This window comes from Miscanthus floridulus, chromosome 8, assembly GCF_019320115.1.
Source record: "Miscanthus floridulus cultivar M001 chromosome 8, ASM1932011v1, whole genome shotgun sequence".
Classification (NCBI taxonomy): Eukaryota; Viridiplantae; Streptophyta; class Magnoliopsida; order Poales; family Poaceae; genus Miscanthus; species Miscanthus floridulus.
In genome coordinates, this window is record NC_089587.1 from 217,434,768 (window position 1) to 217,452,397 (window position 17,630).

At 43.8% G+C, this 17,630-nt stretch overlaps 2 protein-coding genes across 2 annotated transcripts; one reads left to right on the forward strand and one right to left on the reverse strand.

Annotated features, from left to right (window-relative positions):
- The first annotated feature begins 429 nt into the window (after positions 1-429).
- LOC136478167 (mitogen-activated protein kinase kinase kinase 1-like) lies at positions 430-9,442 on the forward strand. Its single transcript, XM_066476514.1, has 9 exons — positions 430-1,533; positions 2,255-2,339; positions 2,468-2,530; positions 2,755-2,912; positions 3,002-3,077; positions 3,168-3,227; positions 3,595-3,699; positions 8,824-9,045; positions 9,163-9,442. Exons 1-8 carry the CDS (start codon positions 689-691, stop codon positions 9,001-9,003), a joined length of 1,572 nt encoding a protein of 523 aa, XP_066332611.1. The 5' UTR covers positions 430-688; the 3' UTR covers positions 9,004-9,045; positions 9,163-9,442.
- A 5,108-nt stretch (positions 9,443-14,550) lies between these two features.
- LOC136474970 (pentatricopeptide repeat-containing protein At1g05750, chloroplastic-like) lies at positions 14,551-16,426 on the reverse strand. Its single transcript, XM_066472528.1, has 2 exons — positions 14,861-16,426; positions 14,551-14,726 (listed from the first exon to the last, which is right to left on the reverse strand). Exon 1 carries the CDS (start codon positions 16,424-16,426, stop codon positions 14,936-14,938), a length of 1,491 nt encoding a protein of 496 aa, XP_066328625.1. The 3' UTR covers positions 14,551-14,726; positions 14,861-14,935.
- Between the last annotated feature and the right edge of the window lie 1,204 nt (positions 16,427-17,630).

Below are 17,630 nucleotides of genomic sequence, written 5' to 3' on the forward strand. Positions count from 1 at the left end.
ACCAGCTATGTTGCATGATTAATACTTTTGATGAACATAATATATATTAATCATATATAGTTACATAACGGTGGACGTCACCTTTAAAAATTAATATAATATAAATATTATAAACATGTGTGTCTTATTTTTTTTTATAACTCGTTAGCTAAACACGTCAGCTCTAAACACGCCAGCTCAAGCTTAGTAACCAGCTGAGCCGAGCAAGCAACACCTCTGACTCGTAATATTAACGAGCCAATCCGACCTGGCTCGTTAGCCAGACCTACTCCTCAGTCCTGAGTCCTGACGCGTAGGCCATGTCAACGTGTGATGTGACCGCGACCCCCTGCCTGCCCCGCCCGGCGGCCGCAGCCCGGTCGTCCGCTTGCCCCGTTCCGCCGCTCGCGACGCGATACGCCGTGACAAAAAAAACACGCGCGCAAGGCGCCGACCCGGTCGCTTTCGGCTCTTGCTATTCCCAACGCAGCGACCACACTTGCGCCGGGTCAAGAGCGCGCGCGCACGGCAAACGGCATCGGCGCCTCCCAGGTCGCGGAGAAGCAGGCCGCAAACCCCCTCCCTCCCTCATCGTCAAACCCCACTCGCAACCGGCAACCGCGGACGCGTTCCGCCTCGCGCCTGTGCTCTCCCTCCTTGCCCTGCTCCCCACGCAAGGGCCACCGCGCGCTGGAGCGCATCCCATCCCATGGCGGCGCCGCAGCGTCCCAGGCCGCGCCAGCGGCCGCAGCTCTCGCGCATCAACGCGATGAAGCACTCCTCGTACCCGGCCGAGGACGACGGCGCCGACGACCTCGCGCCGGTCGACCTCGGCCCGGAGTTCGCGTCGCAGACCAGCTTCCGCATCCGCCGTGGGGGCGCGGAGGTCGCCGACCTCTTCCGGAATCTCGGCCTCAAGGGCCCCGAGGACTTCACCATCCCGCCGGCCGTCTACGCCGCCGCCATGGCGCACATCCCCAACGCTTCCCGCAGCCGCCGCCAGTCGCTTGAGGCGCCGCCGCTGCTGCCGGGTGCGGGCGCCGAGGGGATGGCGCCAGCACCACAGGGGCCGCCAGATGTTTCTGGACGGGACGCCGCGGTCGCAGCGAGACTGGATGCAGCCGTCGAGGGTGAGCAAGCTGTGTTGGCCGCCAAAGTAGTCCAACCGGAGGCTGCTGAAGTTTCTGCACGATCGTCCAAGGGGTCTGGAACCGAGTCGAGCAACAGAGCTGTCCAATCGGAGACAGGGGAATCTTCCAGACGAGTGATTGCCGCCGTGGTGAAGGAGAGGACTGCAGACGGAGTGAAGGGAAAGGGCGGTGTGGTCAAGGTGGATCAGCTACGAGTGGAGAGAACAAAAGCGGTGGTTGTCGAGGCGCCAAGAGAGACTACCGCTGCCGTGGTTCAAGCTGTAGCGGAGTCCCCTTCTCGGAGCACCGAGTATTTGATCTCGCCGTCGCCAATCAGACGGTTTAAGAGAACTATCACGTCTTGGCTCAAGGGACAGCATCTCGGCAGTGGATCTTTTGGTTCAGTGTACGAGGCGATTAGCGAGTAAGTTTGGATCTTCCTACTTCATGATAATTACTATCATATTTGCATTATTGTGTTTTTGTTTGCGTCATAATTAACTAGGACAGAGAGAACAATGGAAGCACAGCTACAGTTTTGCTCTGCGGAATATACATAGTATTGCTGAAACTGTGTTTATGTTCTGGTATATCAGCTATCAAGTTTTAGCGTGCATAATTGGGATCTTATGGTGCTACTAGCAGTTTTCACATATATTGCAATGGATGTAATACTTCTCATTTTAGGCGTGCTTATCTATTGCCTGACTTTCAAAAGAATATACTGGACATCAGTTTTCAGTTGACCCTAAGTCAAGTCTTATTCGTTGGATTTTAGTCTATCTTGGAATCTTTGTTTGAGGGAATAAAATCTCCTGGTGTTTCATGCAGAGTCCTGTGTCCCATCTGAGCTTTCACTTCATTAGGATTCTCTGTGCCAAAAACAATATTTAGTTATATATAATAATTATAAGATTGGCATGCATATATCGATCTTTTCACAGGTTGTCTGTGATGCCATTTCTTGATGTTGGCTAGCATTATATGAGATCAATTTATCATTTTCATAGGAACTCCAGAGTTCACAAATTTTCTATTATCAAATGCAGCTATTTGGTGGGAAAACATTCAGACAGTTTCGATGAACACATACATCCTGTGCAACACAATATTTCAGAGACTGACTTCTAACATGTATTTTACAGTGATGGCTTTTTCTTTGCTGTCAAGGAAGTATCATTAATGGACCAAGGACTCAATGCAAAACAACGCATTCTTCAGCTTGAACATGTGAGTTATGAATTATGCATGCTTGAAAATTATGCTGATTACGCTGCTTCAAGCATGTTTCTCAATCATCCAATTATTTTTCTTGACTTCCACTGATAATAGGTAATTATTTTGTTTCACTGTTTCAGGAGATATCTCTCTTGAGTCGTTTGGAGCATGAAAATATAGTTCAGTATTTTGGAACAGATAAGGTACTAAACTCATTTCTATAGTCATGAAATTCATTTCTAGAATAAAACTATGATAAGCATACATTTATTTTCTATATTAAAATTTTCTCTATGTGGTGATTGCTTTGTTGTGCTCCGTTTTGTGCTCTCCTTTTGTTCATATTACATGCTATCTTCAAGTATATGGCAGCTGTCCATCATGAACGTTTTTTTAATGTTAAATTTATGGGACGAGTTCTTTGCAGGAAGGTGGGAAACTATATATTTTTCTTGAACTTATTACTCAAGGATCTTTGGCAGCTTTATATCAAAAATACCGTTTGCAAGATTCACAAGTCTCAGCATATACAAGGCAGATTCTGAACGGTTTGCACTATCTACATCAGCGGAATGTTCTGCATAGGTGAGTTAGGATTGAATCAGAATGATATATCAATTTGATTTTCTACTTTATATCTGGATATTGAACATGCTCACCCCCTATGTTACTAGAGATATAAAATGTGCCAATATCCTAGTTGATGCAAGCGGATTGGTCAAATTGGCAGATTTTGGACTTGCAAAGGAGGTATTCACGACAACATTCTAAACACCGTAAGATTCATCTAAGTTCTACATCTACATGTTGTGCTGACTCTTTCTAATTTGCATTTGCAAGATGTCAATTTTGAACCAAGCAAAATCTAGCAAGGGAACTGTCTACTGGATGGCCCCGGAGGTTAGTATGTGCTGTTGTGGTTCTGCACTGTTTCTATCTCAGTGATCTTACAGTACCATGTTGAATTCTTAAAATAATCCAGAATATAATTCTAAGTATCTCAAGTGGTTTCAACATTAATGATGTGCCTTTCCGTAGTTCAGTTACTTGACAATGGCAAGTTTGATACTTATGAGCCAGCTTTTGAAAATCAAGCCAGCTAGTTGTAATTGTAACTGAAAAACTTGTAAGCACTGTGACAAACAAAAGTGTGATATGACTTCAAGCTGTTACTTTACTTTGTCACCAAAGTGACTGATAAAATTTGGTCTTGCCAGTTGCGACCCAATATTGTGGGCATTTCCTGATGACATATTTTCATTATTAGGTTGCTAAGGCTAAGCCACATGGACCTCCAGCGGACATATGGAGTCTTGGCTGCACAGTTTTGGAGATGCTGACAGGCAAAGTGCCATACCCTGATATGGAATGGGTGAGTGATTGTGCCTCCACAATTTTCTGCTGCAGCAGTAACAAACTTGTATATACAACGTAATTTAAAGTTTAAACTTTGAATACAAGAAGAAAGAAAGAAGATCCGTGTGGCTACCTTTCCTGACTGATAGATTTGCTGTTTATCTATCTATGTTTGTTTGTGCAAATGTCATATGGTGTTGTTATGGAAATATCTGGAAGTCTCACTCTTTCTGTTTTCTAAGTAGTACACATATAAATATACATCAATATGGGCCTCTTGGGCCTGAACCAATACATACAACCCATATACAGCTCAACACTCCCCCTCAAGATGGGCTATAAATATCAATCATGCCCATCTTGTTACAAGCTGATATACATTCTTTAACTCCTAACCCTTTTGTTAAACAATCTGCTACTTGCTCACCCGAAGCTATATGACTCAATTTGAGTGTTCCATTGTCGAGTTTCTCCTTGATGAAAAAGCGATCAATCTCCACATGCTTGGTTCTATCATGCTGAACTGGATTATTAGCAATATTAATCACTGATCTATTATCACACCAAAGCTTCATGGAACCTTTCTCTAGCTTCAACTCGGACAACAAGTTCATCACCCATAACATCTCACTTAGACACACAGACATGGCTCTATATTCTGCCTCTGCCGTTGATCGAGACACCACCGGCTGCTTTTTGCTCCTCCATGATACTAGATTTCCTCCAACAAAGGTGCAATAGCCAGACGTCGACCTCCTGTCATCTAGACAGCTTGCCCAATCCGCATCACAATAGCCTTCCACATTTAGGTGAATATTTTTCTTGAACCATAATCCTTTCCCAGGACTACTCTTCAAATACCTCAAGATTCTATAGACTGCATCCATATGTCCACTCCTAGGATCATGCATATACCTGCTTACCACACTTACTGCATATGTTATATCGGGCCTTGTATGGCATAAATAAATCAAGCGTCCCACAAGTCTTTGATATTTCTCTTTATCTATTGGCTGTCCAGATTGAGCATACAACTTGTGGTTTTGCTCGATAGGTGTAGAAGCAGGGCGACATCCAAGCATACCTGTATCATTTAGCAAATCAAGAACATACTTTCGTTGTGAAAGGACAATTCCTCTAGGAGATCTTGCTATCTCAATGCCTAGAAAGTATCGAAGTTGACCCAAATCCTTGACCTCAAACTCTTTGCTTAGGTTTTCCTTAAGTCGAGCTATTTCCAAAGTGTCATCACCGGTAATAACAATACCATCAACATACACTGCAAGAATAGTAATACGATTTCCAGAGTGACGATAAAACAGGGTGTGATCACCATTACATTGCCTGTAGCCCATACCACACATTGCACGCCTGAATTGATCAAACCATGCCCTTGGCGACTGTTTTAGACCACACAAAGATTTCTTCAGTCTTAGTACTTTTCCTTTGGTTTGTGCGGTAGCAAACCCAGGTGGGATTTCCATATAAACTTCATCATGAAGATCTCCATGCAAAAATGCATTATCCAATTGGTACAATGGCCAATCAAAATTAGCTGCACAAGAGATTAGTGTCCTCACCGTGCTCATCTTTGCAACCGGCGCAAATGTCTCGTCGTAGTCAATTCCATAAGTTTGGCTATATCCTTTTGCCACCAGTCTTGCCTTATACCTCTCTATCTTACCATCAGGATTTTGCTTCACTGTTGTAAACCCATTTGCAGCTAACTATCTTCTTTCCCATAGGAGAGGGTACAAGTTCCCATGTCTTGTTCTTCTCAAGTGCTGCTAACTCCTCGAGCATGGCATTACGCCACTTAGGATCTAGTTTTGCTTCTTTCCAATCTTTAGGGATTTTTGTGGATTGTAATGATGCAATAAATGCTCTATATGTGGGAGACAATGATTCATATGAGACATAATTACTTATATCATGCTGAAACCCATATCTTGTTGGAGGTTTTCCAGCTGTACTCCTTGCTTCCTTTCTTAAAGCAATAGGCAGGTTAATAGAAGGTTCGACCTCTTCTCCCCCTGTTTCTGTAGACCGTTCGACCTCTTCTCCCCCTGTTTCTGTAGACCGATCAACCTCAGTACCAGTAACATCAACACCAACATCTAAACACTCTGGTTGCTCCTCTTGCTGCTCTACCAATTGTGGTTGCTCAACTTGCTGGTGTACTGGCTGCACTTCAACTGTATTCTTTCTTCTAGTATAAACTCGAAGAGTCCCTTGTTCTTGCCTTGCATGTATATTTATATTGTCCATATTTTCTTGCCTCTCATTTACTTGGGCATTACCCACATTGTATGGAATCAATCCTGTGATAGTTCCTGATCCCCTTGATTGATTTTCTTCCTTGTCTTGTGGCACATCTATGTCATCCTCCCCCTCTTGACCATCCTCACTACTTTGACCATTAAGCTCAGACAAGGAACTCAAATCAGTCTTCTCCCCATAATAGGGTTCAGATTCTCGAAATGTCACGTCCATACTTACAAATAGTCATCTTTCAGTGGGACACCAACAAGTATATCCCTTTCTACTTGATGAGTACCCCACAAATATACACTTAACTGCTCGAGGATCTAACTTTCCCACCGAAGGCCTATGATCCCTGACAAAGCAAGTGCATTCAAATACCTTTGGTGGAACAATAAACTCATTCTTTCCTTGCAACATTTCAAAAGGAGTTTTCCAACCAAGCAATCTTTAAGGCATACGATTAATCAAATATACTGCCATCATCACTGCCTCACTCCATAGGAACTTCGGCACATTCATGATAAACATAAGTGAACGTGCAACCTCCAAGATATGACAGTTTTTTCTTTCAGCTACTCCATTTTGTGGAGGTGTATCAGGACACGTGGTTTGGTGCAATATTCCCTTGGTTGATAGAAAATTGACAAACTCATTGTTCACATATTCTGTTCCATTGTCTGTCCTCAATACTTTAACTTGAGCATCATATTGATTCCCAATAAATGAACAGAAATACCGAAAACATTTAAGTACTTCACTCTTGTGCTTCATGAGATATATCCAAGTCACCCGCGAATAACAATCAATAAAAGTAACAAAGTACCTCATTCCACTAACTGAGGTGATCGGGCATGTCCACACATCAGAGTGCACAAGCATAAATGGAGATAAGCTCCTTAAACCCCTGCTTACATATGTCGATCTTGTATGCTTTCCATATTCACATGCATCACACACAAGCTTTCTCCTGTCCACCTTCCTCATCATCTCTGAGAACACTTTTACCATAGTATCAAATGATAAATGGCCTAATCGACAATGTTGGAGCATCACTTTAGCTTCATCTTCATTCGTACTTGCTGTCAGTGCAGCGCCCAAGAACTTGTCATCTTTCTTTCGGTCTAGGAACCATAGCCCACCGTACCTGATACCAATTCCAAGTTCTTTTCCAGTCTTCTTGTCCTCAATGATGCAATTTTCCCGATCAAAAGAAACCCGACAGTCCATTTGATCAACTAAAGCACTTAATGATAGTAGGTTAACTGAAAAGGAGGGGACATCCAAAACCGATGACAGTGTAATTGATGGAGAGCATTTTACTGAACCAACACCTTTAATAGGTTGGCATGTTCCATCAGCTGTTTGAATAGTCTCACTATGTGTGGATGGATATGCACTATATGATTCAAACTCACTAGATGCACCCGTGACATGTCTAGATGCACCTGAATCAAGTATCCAATTTGCATATGTACCTTTGTCAGGACGAGCGAGATTGATGAGATTGCCGAGCATAGTTGCCTTTTTATTTTCCTTTGGAAACTCGCTCCCCCTTGAGCTTCCTTGCAATTGTTCCATCTTCTCCTTCCCATTTGACTCTTCTGTAGCTGACATTAGTTCAGAAGTCCTCGCCAAAAATAATTGAGCCAGCTTCACAAGTTCCTTAACGGTGAGGATTTCAGCCAACTTCTCAAACATCTGCTCAATCCTTCCACTTTCTGCCATTACTTAGTTGCTGCTATCACCACACTTCACCTCCTCTTCCTCAAGCACTCAAACCTCCACTAGCTAGCAGCAGCTCTACTACAGAAGCTCGATTTTGGAGCACAACTACAATATGCTCCAACACAGCTGCTCTCTTTCTTCCCAGAAATCAGGAAGAAATATCAAATCCACAGGACGACAACAATTTCTTGCTTATTCTCCCTCACGGTGCTCTCCTCTATTTTCCCCAAATCAGAAGGAAGCACCAAATCCACCCAGGATTACCTTCAATTGCAGTCCTGCCGCTGCCAAGCAGTAAACCGTCACCAAATTTCTCTCCTATTAGCAAATCCAGCGCCTTTCTTCAGTCCCTGCTCCAATCCTCCTCCTTTACTGCTCCCAATCAATACACAACCGCAGTGCCTCCCTGTCTACTCTCGAGCAAGCAAGCCACCACCAGAACCACCACTCTTTATCTCCCTTCAATCCACAGCTCGAGCTTCCCTTCTTTCTGATGCAGAGCACTCGAAAATCAGACTTGCGGCAGCTCTTTCTTCACTGCGCAGCAGCCTACTCCACCTCGAACTGCAGGAGTTGCTCCCAACACTCACCAATGTCTTCCTCCTTGCAGCACCACCGCTCGATTTGGAAGCTCCTCTCGCCGATTCCAATCAGCTCCGCCACGGCCCTTCTTGCCTGCTCACGCACACGCCGTTCCCTCAGACAACAGGCGCCTGCGCCTCCTCTCGGGCTTGAGCTCGCGCGGTGGCCTCCTCCTCCACCTGAGCAGCTTGCTTCTTTGCCTCTTTCACGCCTCTCCGCCAGCCACCGTCACGCCGACGAGGTAGAGCAGGTGGTCGCTTCCGCCATCGCCCAGGACAACTCCGACACCACGTTGTTATGGAAATATCTGGAAGTCTCACTCTTTCTGTTTTCTAAGTACACATATAAATATACATCAATATGGGCCTCTTGGGCCTGAACCAATACATACAACCCATATACAGCTCAACATATGGTATAGTGAACCAAAAATAGCAGTAGTCTTGGTCAAGATGATTCCATTATTTTTATGAGAAATATCATAAATGCGCACACACACAAGTAGCACTCTCTTGATTGAAAGCTATACTTTCATGGTGAATGATATCATATTTCTCCTGTTTTGTAGACACATGCTTTGCTTAAAATTGGTAGGGGAATACCACCAGAAATTCCTAATACATTATCAGAAGATGCACGTGATTTCATAAAGAAGTGTGTCCAAGCAAATCCAAATGACCGGCCATCTGCCGCTCAGCTATTTGAGCACCCATTTGTGCAGAGACCGCTGCAACAATATGGCGCCTGATGTCCTCATTGATTGCTAACATATTTGATTGTACATAAGCTGGTAAGTCTTCCAGCCTCCTATTAAACAAACAACTGCTTTGATCACCTCCATTTTATCACAAAGAAAATATTTAGCTGAACTTGCCTGTGCTAATGATTTTTTTTTTTCATTTTATAGATTTAACTTACATGCGTGAGCTGTTGCTATAATGAGGATGACCCCTGGCCTGAATTCGGAGAATGATCCCTCAATCTGAAGGCATTACTTGCTCAATGTGCCATTTTCATGCTTTGTAGTTTAGGGGGGAGGTCATCCCTTGCTCACTGTACCATTTTCATGCTTTGGCCCGTTCGCTTCGCTGAAAAAAAGCCGAAACACTGTTCCGACTGATTTGTTGTGAGAGAAAAACACTGTTCCGGTTAAAAAAGCAAGCTGAAAAAGACGGATTATAAGAGAAGCGAACAGGGAAATTTGCGTTCGTTTCAATCTGGTAAGCGCATCCAAACACTTAGAAGCAACAATGTGTGCTCTAATGTGGGCAATTTGCGTTCGTTTCAAGTGGTTCTTTTCGTGCTTGTCCCGCTCTTTATACCATGCTCTAACGACTATTTCAGATTACGTGTGCCTGGATATCCGGCTGATCTAGTGTTTACTAGTGCTTGACATTTTGGCCAGACGGGAAATCACTCTAATGTCAAAAATGTTGCGTGAAAGATGTTTATGCTGGCGGTATAATACAGCGGTTGGTCAATGCTAACATTTCGTGTTCTGTTTTTAGCCACGTGCCTGTACAGGTCAAATTCCGTTTTTGTTGATGTTAACAGAGCACCTAGAATGCTAGTGTCTGTACTCTTTAGCCGATCATATATGCCTAAGCTCCACATAAAAGCAACATGGTTGTCTGTGTTATCGATCTCATCAAATTGTGATCAAACATACTGAAATCAACTGATCTACCCGCTGTATACGCTGAATCCCTGCATTATGACTCAGTGATGATGGGCAATAACCATGTCCTGGTAGTAGTAGCAGGCCAACAGCTGCATGCACTAGCAAGCTACAAAGACAATACAGACACATATCTACACAGATGTTTCGTCTGTGATTTTTTTATTAATTCTTAACCTTTTTTTAAACAAATTTTAATCTAACACGTTACTTTTTTATTTTCAAATCTAACATTTTTTGTCGTGCCAAAGCCCATGGCGTGGCCAAAACACGCTGCCGCACCACATGCATATGTGCGGCACGATCTGCCACATCGGACAGCGATTTCCACGTGAAAATCCTTGCCGCGCCACTGCCGTTGGCGTGGCAGCACTGTAGCATCACGCCATCCAGACGGGCGCGGCGAGGCGCAACCTTAGAAAAATTGTATCTTTTATATACGATCTCGCATGAAGATGATCTTTATATGAAAATTATAGCTCTCAACGAGATTTACAACTTTAGTTTTGAGGTTTTTCATTTGAGGTCGTTAAGATGCTCAAAAAAATTAAACAAGTTTTAGCAGTATATTAATCGCGTACAAGCGCTGTCATCTTGGAAAAATCATATCGTTCTTATATGGTGTCAAATGGAGATACTTTCTAAATGAAAATTGTAGCGCTCGATGAGATCTACAAATTTGTAGTTTTAATTTTTTGCATTTGAGATCACGAAGATACTCAAGAAAAATAATATAAAGTTTCAACATCATATTAATCGCGTACATGCACTTATCGTCTTGGAAAAATCATATCTTTCTTATATGGTGTCAAATGAAGATACTTTCTATATGAAAGTTATAGCTCTCGGTGAGATCTACAAGTTTATAGTTTTGGGTTTTTTCATTTGAGATCATGAAGATGTTCAAAAAAATAATATAAAGTTTCAGCATCGTATTAATCGCATACAAGCACTTGTCGTCATAGAAAAATCATATATTTCTTATATGGTGTCAAATGGAGATACTTTATGTATGAAAGTTATAGCTCTCGGTGGGATCTATAAATTTATAGTTTTGGGTTTTTACATTGAGATCATTAAGATGCTTAAAAAAATAATATAAAGTTTCATATTAATCGCTACAAGCACTTGTCGTCTTAGAAAAATCATATCTTTCTTATATGGTGTCAAATGGAGATATTTTCTACATAAAAGTTGTAGCTCTTGATGAGATCTACAACTTTATATATAATTTTAAGTTTTTTTTATTTGAGGTCGTTATCTTGGACGCGCGATGTGACTAGGCATGTTTAAAACAAACTTGAACAAGTGTTAAATTCCCACACGGCACTGCCGCGGTATGTGACAAGCTCGAGTTCACAATTCAATTTCTACCCAAAGAAATTTAGATCAAATAAATTATTGAGCTTTCTGGGACAGAGTTGAGTCTAGTTTACCACCTGAAAGTTCAATAAGAGCTACAATTTTATAGTTTGATTTTTCTATTTGAGATCATTAAGATGCTAAATAATAATATAAAGTTTTAGCGCTATATTAATTATGTACTTGAGCTTAACGTCTCATAAAAATCTTTTCTGGTGTGCGCCACACATGCTTGACCATTAGTTAAAGAGAAAAATACTCCTTTTTAGGTATAAGAAAATATGACGAGAGAATACAATTACACTAAGCGATAAAAGGAATATGTTAAGGTCATAGTTTAATTTCTAAGTTTATTAGATCTCGTCAATTTTACGATTATCGATGTCTATTGTTGCGCAACTTTTTTTTCACTGTCTTTGCATAAAACTTTTATGCGACGCGATGACAAAAGTGTAGTGAGACAGTAATAGTGTGTGACTAAACTATCTACTATAAGCCTAACAAATCAATCATCTTCATCCTTTTTTGGTAGCACTTGAATTCCTGAGTCGACTTTCGATTAGTAATCAGTCACATCGTGCGCCAAAGATAACGATCTCAAATGTAAAACTCAAAACTATAAATTTGTAGACCCCATCGAGGGCTATAACTTTTATATAGAAAGTATCTCAATTTGATATCATATAAGAAAGATATGATTTTTTTAAGACGACAAGCACTTGTACGCGATTAATATGATGCTGAAACTTTATATTATTATTTTTATGTATCTTAATAATCTCAAATGAAAAAACAAAAAACTATAAATTTATAGATCCCACCGAGAACTATAATTTTTATATAGAAAATATCTCCATTTGACACCACGACAAGTGCATGTACGTGATTAATATGATACAAAACTTTATATTATTTTTCTTGAGCATCTTAATGATCTCAAATGCAAAAACTCAAAACTATAAATTTGCAGATCCCATCTAGGGCTACAACTTTCATAGAGAAAGTATCTCCATTTAACACCATGTAAGAACGATATGATTTTTCCAAGACGACAAGCGCTTATACGTGATTAATATATTGTTGAAACTTTGTTTATTTTTTTAGTATTTAAAGACCCTAAATAAAAAAACTTAAAACTAGAAAGTTGCAGATCTCGTCGAGAGCTATAATTTTCATATAAAGATCATCTTCATCCAATATCGTATGAAAAAAATACAATTTTTTTAAGGTTGCATCTTGCCACGTCAGCCTGGATGGCGTGGTGCTATAGTGCTGCCGCACCAACGGCAGTGGCGCGGCAATGATTTCCACGTGGAAATCACTGTCCGACATGGTAGATCGTGCCGCGCCGATGCATGTGGCGCGACAGCGTGTTTTGGCCGCGCCGCGGACTTTGGCGCGGCCAAAAGTGTTAGATTTGAAAATAAAAAAGCAACGGTGTTAGATTTGCAATTTGTTTTAGAAAAAGGCTAAAAATAAAAAAATTCTCGTCTTTTGTACCAGCAAAGGATTTTTTTTATTTTTAACACTTTTTTAAAACTATTTTTAAATCTGACAATGTTTATTTTTTTTTTAAATCTAACACTTTTGGACGCTCCTATTCATATGTCGCGACGAATTCAAGCTGCCGCGTCATGCATGGGGCACGACAGAGGTGTCAACGTGGCAACGTCCCAGCCCGCTGGTCACTTACGGAGGCGTGGCAATGACGCACCACGCGTCAGGGCGCGGCAGCGCAAAGCCAGGATTCATGACCCGGTGAGGTCGTGCTCGATTATGACGTCTCAAGCAGGGTCAACTGCAGCACAGCAGGCAATTGATTCTGATCCCACGTCGTAGCTGCAGCAGGCTACCTCGTCCTCGTCGTAGCAGACTAGCAGCAGTAGGCCTGGGTCTCCGGCTCTCCGCTGGACGGATGCATGGAGGATCCATCTCTAGTTCTCTACTCTACGCCAGCGTCGGCTTCTCTCTTTTTACTTCCATCGTGTAATAATAAACTTAACGTGGTAATCTCGGTTGCGTTCTATCACAGACACTGGCCGCGCGGTAGTCGTCTGAATTTTTATTAGTACTTGGAAATCATCTAAAAATTAATTAGGGTTATTTGTTTTGCCATTTCCACTAAGCACAATTTAATTTCAATGTATAAGAAATATAGAGGGCATTCATCTTTATGCGCAAAAACAAGAGGGCTTTTATATATTGTTATTTGTTTTGCCATTCCATCGTCTTATGATTTGATCTAATTCTATTAGTTTTCATTGGATTCTTTCATTGCCTTGTCTAATTTTGGTGAAAATGGGCGTAAGAACATATAGATTTAATTTATACATGCAACAATTTTATTTTTAAGAAAGTTCCGCAGCAACGCGTGGGGTATCCTTCTAGTTAAAGTAATTTTCATGTCAAACTTTGCCACAACTGTAGCGGCCACGCTTTGCCTAAACCTTGGTTGTTGCAAAGTTAGGTGCCAACCAAATAGGAATATTCGTACTGCTTGAAAGATATTTGTGATCGATATTCAACTTTGTGGCGAGGCTTGATTGTATTATCATTAACATTTACAAACAAGAATTTTGCTTATTGTAAGTTGAAATTTCTACTCTGTGGTTTCTATTATATTCTATGTGTCCCTGCGCCTTTTTGTTTGTTATTTCATCAATTTACATTTTGTTGATTCTGTGATGCAGGACACAGCTGGCGTGTGCCAGGTAGCTAGGAAGATGTATTCTTTTATGTGATGCGCTCAAGCACCCCAAGCCGACTTGTTTTTCTGGCATCATTTGCAAGTTTTTTCTTGATGAAAGCTTTTTATCTAAGGTGGGACAGAACATGGGTCCGCCTTGAGCTTGTGAGAACAAGATATTGTTCCCTCCCAGAGGAGCACTGTGTCATACAGTAAACAATGAAAAAGTTTTGTGAATAATCGTTGCTCCGGATATGTGAAAGTTTTTGGCTGCCGTCATAGCGCCTACAATTGGGTTGTAGGCCATTCCTGAAGCTCACCGGCTGCTGTTTGTAGGACAACGTTTTGAACCCTAATTAATTTTTAGATAATTTCAAGTACTAATAAAAATTCAGACGACTGCCGCACGGCCCGTGTCTGCCGATAGAACGCAACCGAGATTACCACGCTAAGTTTATTATTACATGATGGAAGTAAAAGAGATGGATCCTCCTGCTGCCAGCCTGCTACGACGAGGACGAGGTAGCCTGCTGCAGCTACGACGTGGGATCAGAATCAATTGCCTGCTGTGCTGTAGCTGACCCTGCTTGAGACGTCGCAATCGAGCACGACCTCACCGGGTCATGAATCCTGGCTTTGCGACGCGCCTGATCCGTGACATGGCAACGCCTGCCACGTAAGTGACCAGCGGGATGGGATGTTGCTACAGTGGCACCCCTGCCGCACCCTATGCATGGCGCGACAACTTGAATTCGCAGCGCCATGTGAATAGGCAGGACCAAAAGTGTTAGATTAAAAAAAAATGACAGTGTCCAATTTGAAAATAGTTTTAAAAAAGTGTTAAAAATAAAAATAAAAAATTTCCCAGCAAAGAACCACCTTTACAGAGAGGGCAATCCACAGGCACAGGCAAAACTTTGATTGCATCTTCCATATTCTTGCAGTCCCAGCAGCTCAATCCCCATCCAAGCTGCTGCTTCCATGATCATCACAAACATACATTGCCATCTCGTGCCTCAGTAGCCCAAGCATCTGGCCGATCTCCTCGGCCTGCGGATGGGACCGATCGCTCGACACGAACTCGTGCACGTCGCCATCGATCTCCACGGTGCTGTGCCCCGGCCGTTTCTTCACCCCGCGCGCTTTCATCAGGCTTCGGACCTTCCCCGCGCCGTCCCACTTCCCGACGGCCGCGTAGATGTTGGAAAGCAGCACGTAGTTGGCGTCGCCCCCGGGGTCTAGCTCGAAGAGGTGCTGCATCAGCTGCTCGGCCATGTCCAGGTCGCCGTGCATCCGGCAGCCCGCGAGGAGTGCCCCGAGCACCACCTCGTTGGGTCGCATCGGCATCGTCTCCACCACGTGCATCGCCTCGTCCAATCGCCCGGCACGGCCGAGCAGGTCGACCACGCACCCGTAGTGCTCCATCCGCGCAGCGACACCGTACTCTGTCGTCATGAGGTCGTAGTACCTCAGGCCGTGCTCAGTGAGACCGGCATGGCTGCAAGCCGTGAGGACGCCGGTGAGCGTCACCGCGTCCGGCTTGAACCCCTGCCTCCGCATCTCCTCGAAGAGCTCGATTGCGTCCGTGCATCGGCCATTGGCTGCGAACCCGACGATCATCGAGTTCCAGGAGACCACCGTCCGCTTCCTAATGGAGCCGAACACCTGCGCTGCGAGGTTCACCTGTCCGCACCGCGCGTACATGTCGATCAACGAGTTGGCAACGCGGACATTGCGCTCCAATCCCTGCTTGAGCATGAGCTGGTGCACCCACATCCCGAGCCCGAGCGCGCCTACCTCCGCGCATGCAGATACGACGGCGATCAACGTGATGTAATCCGGCTTGACGCCGTCCAGCAGCATGGCGCGGAAGCAGTCGATGGCCTCGTCATGGCGCCCGTTCTTGACGAACCCGTCGATGAGCGCCGTCCATGAGACCTTGTCCGGGCTGGGCATCCCGTCGAACACCTCGAACGCCGCGTCCACGAGGCCGTTCCGCATAAGCCCGGAGATCATAGTGTTGTAGGTGACGACGGAGCGGATAGGCATTGTGTCGAACAGCTGGAGCGCGAGGTGCGGGAGGCGGGACGCGAGGTAGAACCGCTCGAGGCAGGTGCAGAGGAGGAGGTGGGAGGGGAATAGCTTGAGCGCGCGGGCGTGGAGGGTGAGGGCGAGGGGGCGGGCTAGCGGCGAGGATGGGGAGCCGGCGCAGGCGGAGAGGACGGTAAGCAGCGTGACGTCGTTCGGAGCCGGCGCAGCGGGGGAGGAGAGCATAGCGCAGAGAGACGCAGCCGCCGCATGCAGGTCACCCTGTCGCGCCGCGCGCGCCATGGTGGACGTCCAGGAGACAACGTCCCGCGGCGCATGGCGGGGTGCGCGTTGGGATTCTTCGGTGGAGCGCGGAGGTGGGGGAAGGGCGAGAGACGGAACCGCGGCCACAGACATGTTTCTGCTTAGTTTTTTCCTCGAGCACCGCCTGAGCCAACGCGGGAGACCCCCGTGTCATCCAGTTCCAGATTTCCATCCATGACGTGATTTTTTTTTAAAAAAAATCATTTTCAAAATTCAAGACAAACTTGCACATGCCATTTCATATGGCCAGTTTAATAAGCATCTATAAAGCCATTATAGGCCACAGTAAAAATAATTTGACCACACTCAGTTTTTAGCTCCACTTATTCTGAATGAGAGCATTGCACAAACAAAAGCAAGTTCTGTTGAGAACTGATACATATAATTGATGCTGCAGCAACTCTTTACAGATCTATATCACCCTACATCACTGCTGTACACATAACAAATCCAAATAATGTGTACAAATAAATACAAATGATACATTGAGCTTCTGAGCCCCTTTACAACATACATGCATCTGAAGAACTATGTGCAAGCAAAACTTTCATGTGGGAGTCGATTCCCACTGAAGAAAAGAACACTAATGGGATGAGGAGACCACCTAGACCATGGAGAAGGGAAGGACTAATGGGATGAGGAGACCACCTAGACCATGGAGAAGGGAAGGTAAATCATCAGATTCCAATCACTGTTGAAAATGTCCGTGCACAAAAGAGCCACAAAAGATATGCAATGAAACTGCAGAGACTAATTATATTTATAAGCTTCCTGGTAACAATAAATTACATAGGCGATATGAAGCGTCTTGCTCTTGATATCGGTAGTGGTGCACATAACTACAGAACCTGGCCCATCTGATATTTCACAACAAGGAGAGATTTTCTTGTCATTCCAATAACTCTGTTTACATATCTTCGGTCCGAGGATGAAAGGAAGCCAAACAAAATAGCTTTCCTCCGTTGCTACACTGAAATCCAATTCATATATGGTCCTAATGGACAACAGTGGCTAAAACTGAAAAAGCCTTTACACCTTCGCAAAAAGGGTTTGAGCTTACACCGATAACCACAACCAATCTCTCAATAATCAATCCTCAATGTTACTTCCACTGAATCTGGACTTCAAATGTTGAACTGCTAGATCTTTCCAGTCTGACAGAGATGCAAATGGCAGCAAACCAGCCAAGCATGGCAGAATAAGTGACACCAAAACATAAAATGTGTATCGGCGGGCCCAATATGGTAAATGAACAGCCTTGGTCCTGTGAGTCACAGAAATAGGACCATAGAGCATG

Coding starts and splice junctions, on each gene's coding strand:
- LOC136478167 (XM_066476514.1), top strand. CDS start 689: ATGGCGGCGCCGCAGCGTCCCAGGCCGCGCCAGCGGCCGCAGCTCTCG. Junction 2,340..2,467: donor GCATTCTTCAGCTTGAACAT/GTGAGTTATGAA, acceptor TCACTGTTTCAG/GAGATATCTCTCTTGAGTCG. Junction 3,700..8,823: donor CATACCCTGATATGGAATGG/GTGAGTGATTGT, acceptor CCTGTTTTGTAG/ACACATGCTTTGCTTAAAAT.
- LOC136474970 (XM_066472528.1), bottom strand. CDS start 16,426: ATGTCTGTGGCCGCGGTTCCGTCTCTCGCCCTTCCCCCACCTCCGCGC.